The 13,874-nt window shown below is 50.1% G+C and overlaps 1 protein-coding gene across 10 annotated transcripts in view; it reads left to right on the forward strand.

Moving 5' to 3' along the window:
- The window catches only part of CEP250 (centrosomal protein 250), a 52,503-nt gene that overhangs the window by 9,059 nt on the left and 29,570 nt on the right, over positions 1–13,874 (forward strand). For 5 of the 10 annotated variants that reach the window (XR_013442020.1, XM_036084429.2, XM_036084434.2 and 2 more), the window contains exons 3-15: positions 478–582; positions 1,499–1,581; positions 1,812–1,977; positions 2,696–2,802; positions 3,038–3,289; positions 5,263–5,359; positions 7,111–7,218; positions 7,746–7,907; positions 8,467–8,645; positions 9,000–9,182; positions 11,102–11,246; positions 12,089–12,235; positions 12,936–13,166. Coding sequence is in view for 9 of the 10 variants with exons in the window: in XM_036084429.2 (XP_035940322.2) it covers positions 478–582; positions 1,499–1,581; positions 1,812–1,977; positions 2,696–2,802; positions 3,038–3,289; positions 5,263–5,359; positions 7,111–7,218; positions 7,746–7,907; positions 8,467–8,645; positions 9,000–9,182; positions 11,102–11,246; positions 12,089–12,235; positions 12,936–13,166 (1,965 nt within the window). In the remaining variant the exon portion in view is untranslated. Of the gene's footprint in view, positions 1–477; positions 583–1,498; positions 1,582–1,811; positions 1,978–2,695; positions 2,803–3,037; positions 3,290–4,941; positions 5,042–5,262; positions 5,360–7,110; positions 7,219–7,745; positions 7,908–8,466; positions 8,646–8,999; positions 9,183–11,101; positions 11,247–12,088; positions 12,236–12,935; positions 13,167–13,874 lie in introns of those variants that run through there. The other 5 variants (XM_036084430.2, XM_036084432.2, XM_036084433.2 and 2 more) reach the window with 5 other exon arrangements.

The following is a 13,874-nucleotide window of genomic DNA, read 5'->3' on the forward strand; positions in this document are numbered from 1 at the left end:
AGCTGTCTGTGTTTGCTCTCCTCGGCTACAGCTAGGACCTGGCCCTGTGTTTTCTGGTTCCAAAGCCTCTAATCTTACCTCTCCAATACCACAGGCATAGAGAGAGTATTTTTTTTTTTTTTAAAGATTTTATTTATTTGATAGAGATAGCGAGAGAGGGAACACAAGCAGGGGGAGTAGGAGAGGGAGAAGCAGGCTTCCTGCTGAGCAGGGAGCCTGATGCGGGGCTCGATCCCAGGACCCTGGGATCATGACCTGAGCCGAAGGCAGACGCTTAACCGACTGAGCCACCCAGGCGCCCCTAGAGAGAGTATTATTAACCGACCAAATTGAAACGACAAGATGTTATGGCCTTACCCCACTGTTATCACCCAGACTCTGTTCACAGCAGGTCCGCCCCAGATCCTCCCGGGCGTTTGGTTTGGGCTGTGTGTACCAGCCATGACCGTCACCCACACCCTGCTCTGTTGGCTTCAGGTGTTGCAGTACCGGACCTGGTGCCAAGAGCTGGAGAAGCAGCTGGAAGCCACCGGGGTGAGGGAGGCTGTTTTGTGTTCCCCGGAGTCCTCAGGGACTATACCTGTAAGGAAGGCCTTGTTTGCTGACTGAGGGAGGTTGGGGTATGATAAGGCCGTGTTTGGTGGAAGCCTGTCTCTCTCTTCAGCCCCTGGGAGCTTTATCACACAGATACTTTCATTGGATTGGCTATTCCAGGCCTGTCAAGGTGCCAACCCTTGGCTCTCTCAGGACAAAATGCAGCTTCAGGAGATTTAACCAGATTGGAAAGGATGTGGAATCAGAGGGAAGAAATGCATTTTTCCTCCAGAAGGTGTCACTGTTTATCTGTCTTCGATGCGGGCCTTAGCAGGCCTAAACATGTCTGTGGCAGAGGATTCATTTGTGCTGGGTAGAACTGGCTTTGAAAAGCCCATTGCCTTTGTTCCAGCTCCCTCTCGGCACCTTCTCACGTTACCCTCAGAAAAGTTCTCTCAGAGGAAGGGAAGAACCAAAACTTACTGAGCACCATTCTGTGTAGGCCAGGCACCGTTAGGCATTGTCGTATATAATGACATCACTCAATCTATGAGGCAACTTTCTGAAAGGAACGGTGTCGCCTTCATTTTGTAGTGAAGACTGTGTGGCTCAGAGAAGTTGAATAACTTCCCGAGGTCCAAAATGTGGGGTAGTAGAACTCAAGGCCGTTAGTGAAAGCTCTATCTTATGCTTCTTGGGTTGAAAGCTCTTTTCACTATGCTTCTTGGGTTGAAAGCTCTTTTCACTACCCAACGCCATCTTTCAGGAGACGTCACTGGTCCACTTTTGGAGAAGGGGATGCAGTGGATTTACCTTCAGGATGGAGTGATTGAGAAAAGAGGCATATTGCTAACACAGCAGAGGAGGAATAAAAAGATAGCGAGTGGCTGCAGAAGGGGGCATCAGGGAATTGGTCTGAATGGTATTCTCGGAGGTAAATAAGGCTTGTTTCTGTCTGGCTAAGGGACCAACCCCTCAGAGGTGGGAAAGTGTGGAGGAGCCGAACCTGGAGCAGCTGCTGGTCCGATTGGAGGAGGAGCAACAGAGGTGATCAACCCCAAGTTCTCTGGTGGGGGCGATTCTGGTGGCCTGTGGGTCGAGAAGGCGGAGGGAGCACCTACGCCCTGAGCACTAACAGGGCTCAAACCACAGACCTCAGCCTTAGCCCTCCAGTTCCTGGCAATGGAAAATTCCAGTGTTTGTCATCTTACTCCGAGAGGTCCAAGGGTTGGATTAAGCCTTTATTTTGCACTTGCTCCTGCCCCTCCCCACTGCAGGTGTGAGAGTCTAGCAGAGGTGAACACCCAGCTTCGACTGCACATGGAAAAAGCTGACATCGTGAATAAAGCACTTCGGGAAGATGTGGAAAAACTGACAGTGGACTGGAGCCGAGCCCGGGATGAGCTAATGAGGAAGGAGAGCCAGTGGCAGATGGAGCAGGAGGTAGGAGGAACAGGAGGGCTTGCACTCTGGGGCCTGTCCGTGCTGGAAAAGGGTACCTTCAGGACCTGGATGGAAGCTGATCTGTTGCTAGGGTCCCCGGCCCTCCTCCCCGCTCCGGCTGGTGGCTTTGCCCTGCTTCGGCTCTCGGCTGACTTCTGTCCTTACCTGCCTCGTCGAGGTTTTGCTGGCAGGTGGCATGACACTCAGAGCAGCTCTCTTCCTGCCTGAGGGACTAGCTTCAGTTCTAGAAGGATCTGAAAGCTTGCTGACTCCCCACTTCTGGAGGTCTACATATCTAGATGCTAAGGAGGTAGCTGTTGAAACCAAATGGGGAAGAAAGACCGGATACAGACCCTGGGGAGTTTTCAGATCCCAGTGCAAGGAAACGAATGTTTCCTGAGCCTTTGCTGGGTGCCAGGTACTATGCTAGTCCTCATTGTAAGTCTGTGGTAATAATGGCGGTAGCAGCTGCTGTTTATCTTTTTCTATTCAGCTCAGAGGAAGGTCATATGCCATCTCAAACCCTTTGACCTTTTGACTACCGCTGCTACCTTTATTAAATGCTTCAGTGTGACCTGAATACAGACACCTGTTCATAAGCTATCTCCCGTAAGTCCCTCCTGCCCTCCCCCGAGTAGTCAGGAGGAATCCAAGACTCCTGTGCTGGCAAAAGACAGCCCTCTGCCCTTTGATATGACCTGGGTTTCTGAATACACAGTTCTTCAAGGGCTACCTGAAAGGGGAGCACGGTCGCCTTCTTGGTCTGTGGCGGGAGGTGGTGACCTTCCGACGTCACTTCCTGGAAATGAAGTCAGCTACTGACAGGTTAGTGTGGGGATAAGAAGGGAGGTTTGCCCCCACCGATTCTAGACTTAGGACAGGGGGCTGCTGTGGAAGCAGGGGACAGGGGTGGGGGGGTGGAGGAGTGGGTGGGGAGGGATGATGTTGTTGGATTCAGATGATTTTCCACAGACCTGCTTCTCAGGCTTCACTGGGCCTGATCTCCATGCTCCCTTCCCCCATCCCCACTGGAGTCTGCTCTTTCCTTGCTTGTACTCAGAGACCTGACGGAGCTCAAGGCTGAGCATGTGAGGCTTTCAGGGTCCCTGTTGACCTGTTGTCTGCGCTTGACTGTGGGCGCCCAGTCTCGTGAATCTGATGGATCTGGGAGACTGGATGGGAGTGAGCCAACCCAGCTGCTGCTTCTACTAACCAAGACCCAGGAGCTGGAGAAGGAAGCCCATGAAAGGAGCCAGGAGTTAATACAGCTGAAGAGTCAGGGCGATCTGGAGAAGGCTGAGCTGCAGGATCGGTGAGATGGACTGGGGTCCTGGGAAGGGGTTGCTGAGGGTATTGACTCTCATAGGGAGATAGAGCTGGTGCGGGTTGGGGGTTGTGAAGAGCGTTCCTCCCAGCAGAGGGGAAGGAGAGGTGCCAGACGGAGTCTGGCTTGGAACCCAGTGCCACATGGGGCCATGTCACTGCCCTCTGCCCTCAGACTATCTTGCAGCTCAGTTTCTCTCCTGTTCATTTATACAGCTAGCTGTGACTTTCGTCTGTCAACACCAAACTACTCCCATTCCCAGAACAGCCAAGCTCTTCCATGCTTCCCTGCCCTGGTACATGCTGACCTTAGGCTGGAACGCTTCCCTCCCTTCTGCCTCCACCTTATCCTTTAAGGCATGGTTCTGAGAAGCCTTCTCTGACCTCAGTAGCCTGTTAAATTTCTGTGCCCTGGTGTAGTCTTTGACCTGCTTGCTACAGCATTAATCTCACTGTTTCTCTCTGATTATTTAGCTTTTTATTTTTGATTAGGTTCTTTTTTTTTTTTTGGATTATGACAAAATAGATTTTTTAATAATAATAGTAAGAAGGGCAGGGACCTAAGCAAAAAGCCCCACTTGAATTTCTGGACGGGTTTGGGCTAGGGTTGTGTCACCACCTATTGGTGGTGTATGTAAATAGCAGTTTGTTTTGGTTTGGGTTGGGAAGGCACTGGGAACATAAGGTCAGAGACCATGGCTTAGTAAGCACTTAGTAAGTGCTTTGCGCTTCATCTGCCGTATAGTAACATTCAATGAATGTTTGTTGAAAGATACAATGATTAAATGAATGGCCATACAGTGATGAAGGCTCTTAGAGATGGTACAGAATAAAATTATTAAGATTTTGAAAAAAAAAAAAAGAATTTTAACTGCTGAATAACATTCGTTCAAGAAATATTTGTTTAGGGGCGCTGGCTGGCTCGGGAGAGCATGCACCTCTGGATCTTGGGGTCATGTGTTTGAGCCCCACGCTGGGTGTAGAGATTACTTAAAAAAAAAATCTTAGGGGCGCCTGGGTGGCTCAGTCGTTAAGTGTCTGCCTTCGGCTCAGGTCATGATCCCAGGGTCCTGGGATCGAGCCCCGCATCGGGCTCCCTGCTCCACGGAAAGCCTGCTTCTCCCTCTTCCCCACTTGTGTTCCCTCTCTCGCTGTGTGTCTCTCTGTCAAATAAATAAATAAAATCTTTAAAAAAAAAAATCTTAAAAAAGAAATATTTATTTAGCTACCCATATAATACCAGGCACTGAGCTCCAGGATATAGCATTAGGTGACAGTTGTATGATGATTTCCCTGAACTTTTTTTTTTTTAAAGATTTTTATTTATTTATTTGACAGAGAGACACAGCGAGAGAGGGAACACAAGCAGGGGGAGAGGGAGAAGGAGGCTTCCTGCTGAGCAGGGAGCCCGATGCGGGGCTCGATCCCAGGACCCTGGGATCATGACCTGAGCCGAAGGCAGACGCTTAACGACTGAGCCACCCAGGCGCCCCGATTTCCCTGAACTTTGAAGTCAATATCACAGAGGTTGACCATAATCTCCCCCAAATTGCCCCTCCATTTTCCTTATCAGAGACCCTTGGGCTGGAGGGACGTTGGGACTGTCCCATTTGGCAACTCTGGTATTCTTATTGGCTTCAGGGTGCTTGACTTCAAGATCAAGCGGGGCCTGGAAGGGCCTGGTCCAGGGCTTTCCTTCAGCTCTCGGGCCCCCAAACACGAGTTCCAGCCTTGAGATGTGGTAAATCCCTGCATGTGTCTGAGTGGCTTTTGACTCCTCCCCTTGCCCCCAGTTCAAGGCTATAGCATCATGTGGTATTCAGGGAGTGCAGGGGCTGGGGGTGCCCAGGGGTCTCTGGGGGGCTGCAGTGGGAGTGTCTGTTGGGGCTGGGGTGTGCTGCGTAGTAGCTCTGTCCATCTCAGTGGGCCGCCCACATGACAGTGTTGTGCTCTTCTCTTCAGGGTGACCGAGCTCTCTGCTCTGCTGACCCAGGCTCAGAAGCAAAATAAAGATTATGAGAAGATGTTAGAGGCTCTGAGAGAGACAGTGGAGATCCTGGTACATGACCCTTTGTTCTGGAAAGGAGTTGGGAGTGGGCCTATGGGTTCCTTGTCCTTTATGGACAGATGATGCAGGATACCAGTTAAATATTCCTTGAATAAAAGCAAAAAAAAATAAATGTTGGCTGAATCTAAAAATTAATTAACTCATTCATTTATTCATTCATCAGTAAATACTGTGTACCGTCCCTACTGTATTCCTGGGGAAACTACCATGACGTGCGCGTGCAGTGTGTCCTCATCAGAGAGAGTGGGCCACGCGTTATGAGGCACACTGGCAAAGGATGGGGATGTGTGAGAGATTCAAAACCTAGTCATATGGGAAACAACTGAGGAGTATGGCGATGGTCAGCCTGGAGAGAAAAGGGCTTGAGGAGGACATAATGGCTGCCGTCACAGATCTGCAGGACTGACATCAGGGGAAAGAGTTGGCTTAGTTAACGTTGTCCAGCCAGCACAGTGTTGGTGACCAGAAGCTGCGGGCTGGTAGAGTTTGTCTAGCAGCGAGAGCGGCTCAGCAGCTGAGCAGTCTGTCCTGTGGAAGAGTGAGTTTTGTGTCCCTGGCTTTTCATCTGCCGGAGATGTTACCAAAGGGACTCTGTAAGGTTGGACTAGTTAAAACTTCTGACTTGATTCCACATTTCCTTTCGTTTCTAAGAATTTTCAGATCTCTCTCTTTAGGCAGATCCTGAATGACCATCTACATGCAAACCTCTAGTCTTCTTATCCAAGCCGGGATCAGCGGGGGCTCAGAGTTGTTGATACCTTTTTGGTTCCTTTTGGTCAGAAATTTGCAAATTCAAATGTCCGCGGTGCCCAGATAATGCCAAAGAGTGCAGCGGGTTCAGCTGTAAGGATTCTGGTTGTCCAGCACTATCATAGTTAGTTTGAGTACAGTAGAGGACACTTGATCTCAATATTAAGGAAACGATGAGGCGTCGTAGGGACCACGGGACCCCAAAAAATACATGTCTCCTCTGAAGGAGGCACCCACTGTTCAACCTCAGGAAATTATTGCCATGTAGGAATGGGGGCTGGTGTGGCCCATCTGTTAACTTTTTGAGGAAAGCCAGAAAGTCAGCATTTCTCAATTCATAAGATCTCTTGAAATCTCTCAATTTATAAACGTCGGTTCAAGTTTTGTGCAGGCCAAAGAAAACATTGCTGCAGGTCTGTGTCTTCAGGCCTTCACTAACAATGTGATCAGAAGGAACTGAGGACATCTTGACTCTTCAGGTTCATTGCCGGCTCTGGGGCTAGGGGTTTCTCTGGTCTAGCCTTAGGTCTCCAGCATTAATTTGCTGTTCGGAGACAACTGCCATCCTCCCTCCTATGATAGCTGACATTGATTATTTTCTTTGTGCCAGGCACTGTGTTCAGTAATTTACAAGCATCTTTTTCATTTAAGCCTCAACACAAACCTGTGAGGTAGTTGCTGTTAATTACTCCCTTTTTAAAGAGAAAAGAAGCTCAAAGAAGCAGTTGCCTAAGGTTGCTAAGCTAGGACGTGATAGAGTAAGAACTCTAATCTAGGCAATCCAGTATGGAGCTCTGATTCACTTACTCTGAGCTCTTACTCACCACATCACACTGTCCTCAGAGTCCTGGGACAACAGTAGCATTCACGTGTGGTCAGGGAAAAAGTAGGGTTGACCGAAGAGACAGAATGAGATTCCGGTTGATTTGGGGCCTGGAACGGTAGATACTTCCGCGAGTTTGGCTCACAGCTCTATCTCGTTCCCTGTTCAGGAGGCAAATCATGCAGAGTTAATGGAACGCGAGTCATCTCTCAGCAGGAATGCCCAAGAGGAGAAGCTGTCTTTACAGCAGGTGATCGTGGATATAACCCAGGTACGGGTAAGCCTTCTGTTTGTGGAAACCGGGTCATGGCTTACGCCTCCGCAGGCCTCAATGTCCTCTTAGTTGTGCCTAGATTTCCACACTCTGAGACGTTTGGGCTTAGGGTCTTTGAGGAATGAGTTCTCTGAGTGTGTCTGAAGACTGGCACCCTAAGGGATAGCTAAGCATTCACATGCTGGCCCCGCCTGCTGGAACAGGCCCTCTTCCTTATTGCCACCTGCAAGTGTCAGGCCAGTGGCTGGATTCTGGTCTCTGTTACGTCAGTATCCTCTCCTTTCTTCATTTCTTCATTTATTATTACCTCAGAGAGTGCTCTAGCCTTGTTGCTAGTCCTAGGTTCGGGTGACCAAAGGTGAGGAGTTGGAGGACGCAATCCTTTTTGCTCTCAGATGCCCTCCTCCCACCCGCAAGGGGGAGGATGTGAGAAGGAAAACGTCAGGTTTGTCCAGGATGCAGTGTTAGTCTTCCGTGTGGACTCTAGGCCTTGGTCAGTAGGGTAGTGACTCTGCTGTATTGGGTTTCAGGTCATGGTGGAAGAACGGGACAATATGGCCCAAGGCTGTGGTCAAGATTGCTCCTTGGAGTTGGACGCTCGTGGCCTCTCCTTGCAGTTTGATTCCCAGGACCCAGACAAGGCCCTTACTCTGGTGCGTTCAGTGGTGACTCAAAGACGCCAAGCTGTGCAGGTGAGGACCCCACCATTCCTCCTCAGCCACGGGTGTGGGCGTCTGAACTGATCTGTGCCCCAGGTACCCTCCTCGCCTGGACTGCCCCTTTCACTATGTTGGCCAGTTATGAGGTGTTTGGTCAACACTCCCGAAGTGCTCATTAGAATCTCCATGTCTGCCCAGTTGTGCTTGTGGCTAAGGGGCACACTCTGTGTGCCCAGCGGTACGCTTCACTTTGCATGCCATCTTCGTATAGCACTACACAAAGATAGGCAACCAGAGCCCTGGGAGACCATAGGTAAGTGTCCCCGACTCTGAGGGTCCCAGCCACACTTAACCATCTCCGTGACGGCCCCTTACCGCACATCTGAAGATGATGGACCCTGAGACTCCGGGCACCACAGAAGTCCAGTAATCTCTGATCCTCTGTCTTCTCGACTGGCCACATCTCTATTCTTAGCTCACCCTTGTACCAGCCCTCAGCCCCCTCGCCCAGCCCCACTCTCAGGCTTCTGACACCCCTCCTTCACTCTGCCCTCTTGCTCACCATCTCACTTCTGTCACTCTCCCTCCACAGGACCTGAGGCAGCAGCTTTTGGGCTGTCAGGAAGCTGTGAGCTCCTTGCGGCAGCAGCATAATCAGTGGGAGGAGGAGGGCGAGGCCTTGAGACAGCGGCTGCAGAAGCTCACCGGGGAGCGTGACACTCTGGCAGGGCAGACCGTGGACCTCCAGGGAGAGGTGGAGTCTCTCAGCAAGTGAGCAGGGGGCTGTTCATCCCCCCCCGCCTCCTCCCCGGCTCAGTCCTCATCCAGCCATTTACCCACTCCCTGCACGTTTCTGGTTGCCTAACCCTGCTGTCCCTGACACCCAGGGCTATCTTGCTTTGTGTTCTGCTTATTCCTGCTCACTCACTTTGGGGTCTTTTTGATGATTAAAAAACAACAACAACAGCAACAACAACAACAACAACAAAGCAGTTTCCTGCTCAAAAGGGAAGATGAGATTTTTAAAGGAAACAGACACCTCTCTCCTTTGGTCCTGTGATGTCTGCTTCCAGGAAGGATTTGAGGCTCCAAGGTCTCTGCTCATCTGTGGTCTCCTTGTTGCAGGGAGCGAGAGCTCCTGCAGAAGGCCCGGGAGGAGCTGCGGCAGCAGCTGGAGGTGCTGGAGCAGGAGGCGTGGCGGCTGCGGAGGACAAACGTGGAGCTTCAGCTGCAGGGGGACTCTGCTCAGGGTGAGAAGGAGGAGCGGCAGGAAGAGCTACACCTGGCCATCCGTGAAAGGAAGCGCCTGTAAGTGGGCCCAGCCCCCTCCTCCCTGGGGCTTGGTTTTCCCTTCAATCCCATACCCTCCTCCACCCATTCCCAACTCGAAGAAAGTGGAGTAAATTGAAGCCTGGCATGCAGTGGGTTCGCATTAGCTTCCTGCCCCTTCTTTCGCAGAAAGATGAACACAGGAGGTTCAGCCTGGCTTTTCTGAGCACTGCTAAGGGCTGAGACACCGCGGGGGTACAGAAACAAATAAGACACAGGCCCTGATCTCAAGCAGTTTGCAGTCTAATGGGGAAAACAGACAAACAGCAAACTGTGGCATGAGGCCAAGTGAAGTATGAGTGAAACAGAGCTTCCAGCTACGGCCTTTGGGAGCATGGGAGTGACAGTTAATAATTGGAAGTCTCATGGAGGAGAGAGGGTGGCCTTTGAGCTGGGCCTTGACATATTTTGATTGGTAGAGAGTGGAAGAGGGGCGAAAGGGGCAGATTAGCAAAGAAAAGGAGGTTACCCACGGCATGTTCAGAGTAGGCTAGGCTGGCTGAAGGGTAGGATTTATCCCAGGTGGTAATGGGAAATGAGTTGGTCAAGAAAGGGAATTTCAGAATCAAGAGACCTAGCGAATCTATGAATTCCTCTATATAACGTCATAGAAAAAGCAAGGACTTTCGAGCTGGCGAAAGCTGGGTTAAAATTATGGCTCCACCACTTGGGCAGATTATTTTAGTTGTGAAATGGAGATGTTAGTATTTACCATGAAGGATCACTGGGAAGGTTAGAGCGCTGTTTTGCAAAATGCTGGCATAGAGCCTGGCATGTGGTAGGTCTTCAGTAACTGGTAGCAGGGACTGTGTTCTTCACCTCTGGTAGATCCCCATCCTCTCCTGCACTCTTGCTCCTTGCAGCCAGTAGGCACGAATAATGGAATCTTGGAGGACTGCTATAAGGATCATGACTCATGCAAGGAATGGTCTCCCCTGTACCAAGGAGAAGAATAGACAACCCACAAAGATAATTACATGTTTTTAAATTTAATTAGTGTGAATTGATCACACATTTATCAATATTTATTATGATCTGAAAGTCAAAACTATTTAAAAAGACGAACACAGGGGTGCCTGGGTGGCTTAGTCGGTTAAAGCACCCAACTCTTGATTTCGGCTCAGGTCGTGATTTCAGGGTCATGAGATCGGGCCTTGCGTCAGGCTCCGCACTGGGCGTTGGAGCCTGCTTAAGAGTCTCTCTGTCCCTCTCCTTCTGCTCCTCCCCTTCCTTTCTCTAAAAACTAAATAAATAAATAATAGACAAACACAGAGATCCTCCTCTCTGTTTCATCCATCCCATTTCCCTTCCTTCTGTAGGCAACCACTTAAATTGCTTTTTTTTTTTAAGATTTTATTTATTTATTTGACTGAGAGATAGAGAGAGAGTACAAGTAGGCAGAGAGGCAGGCAGAGGGAGAAGGAGAAGCAGGCTCTCCGCTGAGCAGGGAGCCCGACGCGGGGCTCAGTCCCAGGACCCTGGGACCACGACCTGAGCCGAAGGCAGCCGCTTAACCGACTGAGCCACCCAGCCGCCCCTTAAGTTGCTTTCTTGTTTATCTTTCCAGCTGCTTCATGCAAATACATGCATATATTCTTTTTTATAACTAAATTTTATTTTTTTTATTTTAAGTGGGCTCCACCTCAACATGGGGCTTGAACTCATGACCCTGAGATTAAGAGTTTCATGCTCTACCGACAGAGCCAGCCAGGCACCCCTGTGCATATTCTTACTTCTCCCAATGTCTGGCTTTTTTCACTTAGTATGTCATGGAGGGCTGGTTGGTTTTTAGAGACCTTCTTCATTCTTTTGCATGGCAAAGGTAATCACACTCCTGTTACCTTTTGGAGTGTGGCCACTCCGAGATTGCCCCCAGCCTCCTCTCCTTCCTATCCTAGTCAGGAGTCGCTGGCGGGCCTGGAAGCCAAACAGTCAGAATCGCTCAGTGAGCTGATCACTCTTCGGGAGGCCCTGGAGGCAAGTCGCCTGGAAGGAGAGCTGCTGAGGCAGGAGCAAACAGAAGTGACTGCGGCGCTGGCCAGGGTGCGCGGGCCTCCACCCCTCGCTTGCTGGGGGTGGGGAGGGGGGCTTAGAAAGTTGTGTTTCTAGGCAAAGGGCATGCAGCCTGCTTCATTCTTCACCTTCCCAGCCACGACCCTTCGTATTCCCTGCATCACTTACTCGCCTCTGCTTTTGGCTTCTGTCCCTCCTAATGTACTCTCTACGTTGGGGTTAGAATGGTTTTCGAAAGTGTAAATCCAGTGACATTGGTCTCCTTCCTGTAACCATTCAGTGGCTTCCAAGCTGCTTGGGGACACGTTCAAAGCCCTTTGCATCTGCCCCAAACTGCTTCCAGCCTCCTCCTCTCTCCATATCCTGTGCTAACTCCCTATTCCACCTCAGCTCCTGCCACCCAGCACTGATTACATCCTCAGCTTCGCCCTGCTCTTTCATGACTCCGCTGCTTCTGGAGTCCTCCTCCCTTTGCCTGGACTGCGTCTTTCCTCTCCCTCTAAGCACAAATTCTTCCGCCTCTCTCAATACCCACCTTCATTGCCAGCTCTTCTACCAAGCACTTTTGATTCCCCCAAACTGAATAAACGCTTTCTTTGAGTTTCCAGAGCACTGGGTGCTTACATTGTCTACGAAGTCATTGCAGTTCTAGTTGTTTGTACATCCTGGTGTCTGTGCCTCTGTACTGTGAGCTCCGCTCCTACTTCTCGATGCTTGAATGAGTGAATGAATGAGGGAAAACTTGTTTCGAATGTAAGGGAAGGAATGGTCTGATCTCTGTACCAGGACAGCAGCAGGTGTTGGGGACGTGAGCTGCTCACCGTGGCGAGGGAATTGGCACAAGACAGTCCTTTAACTCTCTTTGTTTTCAGGCAGAACAGTCCGTTGCAGAGCTGTCGAGTTCTGAGAACAGCCTGAAGGCTGAGGTCGCCGATCTTCGGGCTGCCGCTGTCAAGCTCAGTGCCTTAAATGAGGCTTTGGCCTTAGATAAAGTTGGACTGAACGAGCAGCTTCTCCAGGTGAGCAAAGACTTCTCTGATCCACAGGGTAGGTCTGCGCCCTGACAGAAGGCAAGCCAGTGACTGATAAAGCTGATGCCTATGACAGGGGAGAGTCTGTAATAGATTAGCCCAAGACAGATCAGCTCCCACATATGGTCCTGAAATGAGCAAAAGGAACATTGGTGGTGCAGAGGACAGCCAAGACTATAAGGCCTGAGCTTAGCCATTAAAAATAGTCCCCTTTCACACCTCCGGCAGAACCACCTTTGGGCTATAGAGTAAAATCACCAGGGCCCATGTCCTCTGGAAGGAAGACTAGGTGTTTAATCCCATTGCATGAGATAACAGCAATCACCAGAAAAGGATCTGCTGAAGAGCCTACATCTCAAAGAATCTTCTCTAGAGGTTGCAAATTTAACATGTCTCTTCACTACTCCTGTTACCTTGAGCCCCAGAAATGTTCCAGATTCCCTTTATTCTGAATTCTATGAGAGTAGGGTTTTTGCCTTTTTAATCACCATGCCCAGCATCAGCCCATCCAGTACCTAGAATACGACAGGCACCAGAGCAAATGAACGCATGGTCCCCCTCTCGTATAAGGCCCTCCTGTGTTCCTCTTTGGAGAATAGAGTCTCATCTCACTTGGATTTCTGTCTTAGCACTTGATCCATAAACTGTAACCGTTTGTCCTTGACACCCTTCCCATTTTGACCAGTAGTTGGAACAGGAGAACCAGTGTGTGTGCAGCAGAATGGAAGCAGCAGAGCAAGCGAGAAACGCTTTGCAGCTGGGCCTGGCAGAGGCCGAGAGGAGCAGGGAAGACCTTCAGGAAAGGAACACTCACCTGGAGGCTCAGCTGCAGAAGGCGGAGGAGAGCGGGGCTGAGCTGCAGGCCGATCTCAGGGGCATCCAAGAAGAGAAGGAAGAAATTCAAGAGAAACTAAGTGAGGTGAGAAGACAAAACTGATTCCATCACACTAAGGTATCGAACGTACTCATCATAAAAAATGAGAACTCTAGGGGCGCCTGCGTGACTCAGTCATTAAGCGTCTGCCTTCGGCTCAGGTCATGGTCCCATGGTCCTGGGATCGAGCCCCGCATTGGGCTCCCTGCTCTGCGGGAAGCCTGCTTCTCCCTCTCCCACTTCCCCTGCTTGTGTTCCTGCTCTCACTGTGTCTTTCTCTGTCAAATAAATAAATAAAATCTTTTAAAAAATAATTAAAAAAAAAGAAGGGTCAGAGAGAGAGGGAGAGAGACACTTAAGCAGACTCCGCACTGAGCCCGGAGCCAATGTGGGGCTCAGTCTCACAACCCTGAGATCATGACCTGAGGCGAAACCAAGAGTTAGACACTTAACCGACTGAGCCACCCAGGCGCCCCTATTCCTCCATCTTTTACCAAAATGTCTAACACATAGCAATAACTCAGTAAATTTTTTTCTGAACCAGTGACTCAGCTCAAAGGTCATCTTTCTCCTCTACCAAACTTCTCCCTGCCCTAAAAATGATAATCTTCCTTCCCAGAGTCCCTTTCTCAGAGACTGATCAGTTTCTTCCTGATGTTTTGTGTGTCTTACTACTTAGGACTAAAAGCTCCTTAGAGGTAGTTCTCTTGCAGCCCTAACACACAGGGCCTTGCACAAAGGAGAGCATGCTTC

Source organism: Halichoerus grypus, chromosome 10 (assembly GCF_964656455.1).
Source record: "Halichoerus grypus chromosome 10, mHalGry1.hap1.1, whole genome shotgun sequence".
In the NCBI taxonomy this organism is placed as follows: Eukaryota; Metazoa; Chordata; class Mammalia; order Carnivora; family Phocidae; genus Halichoerus; species Halichoerus grypus.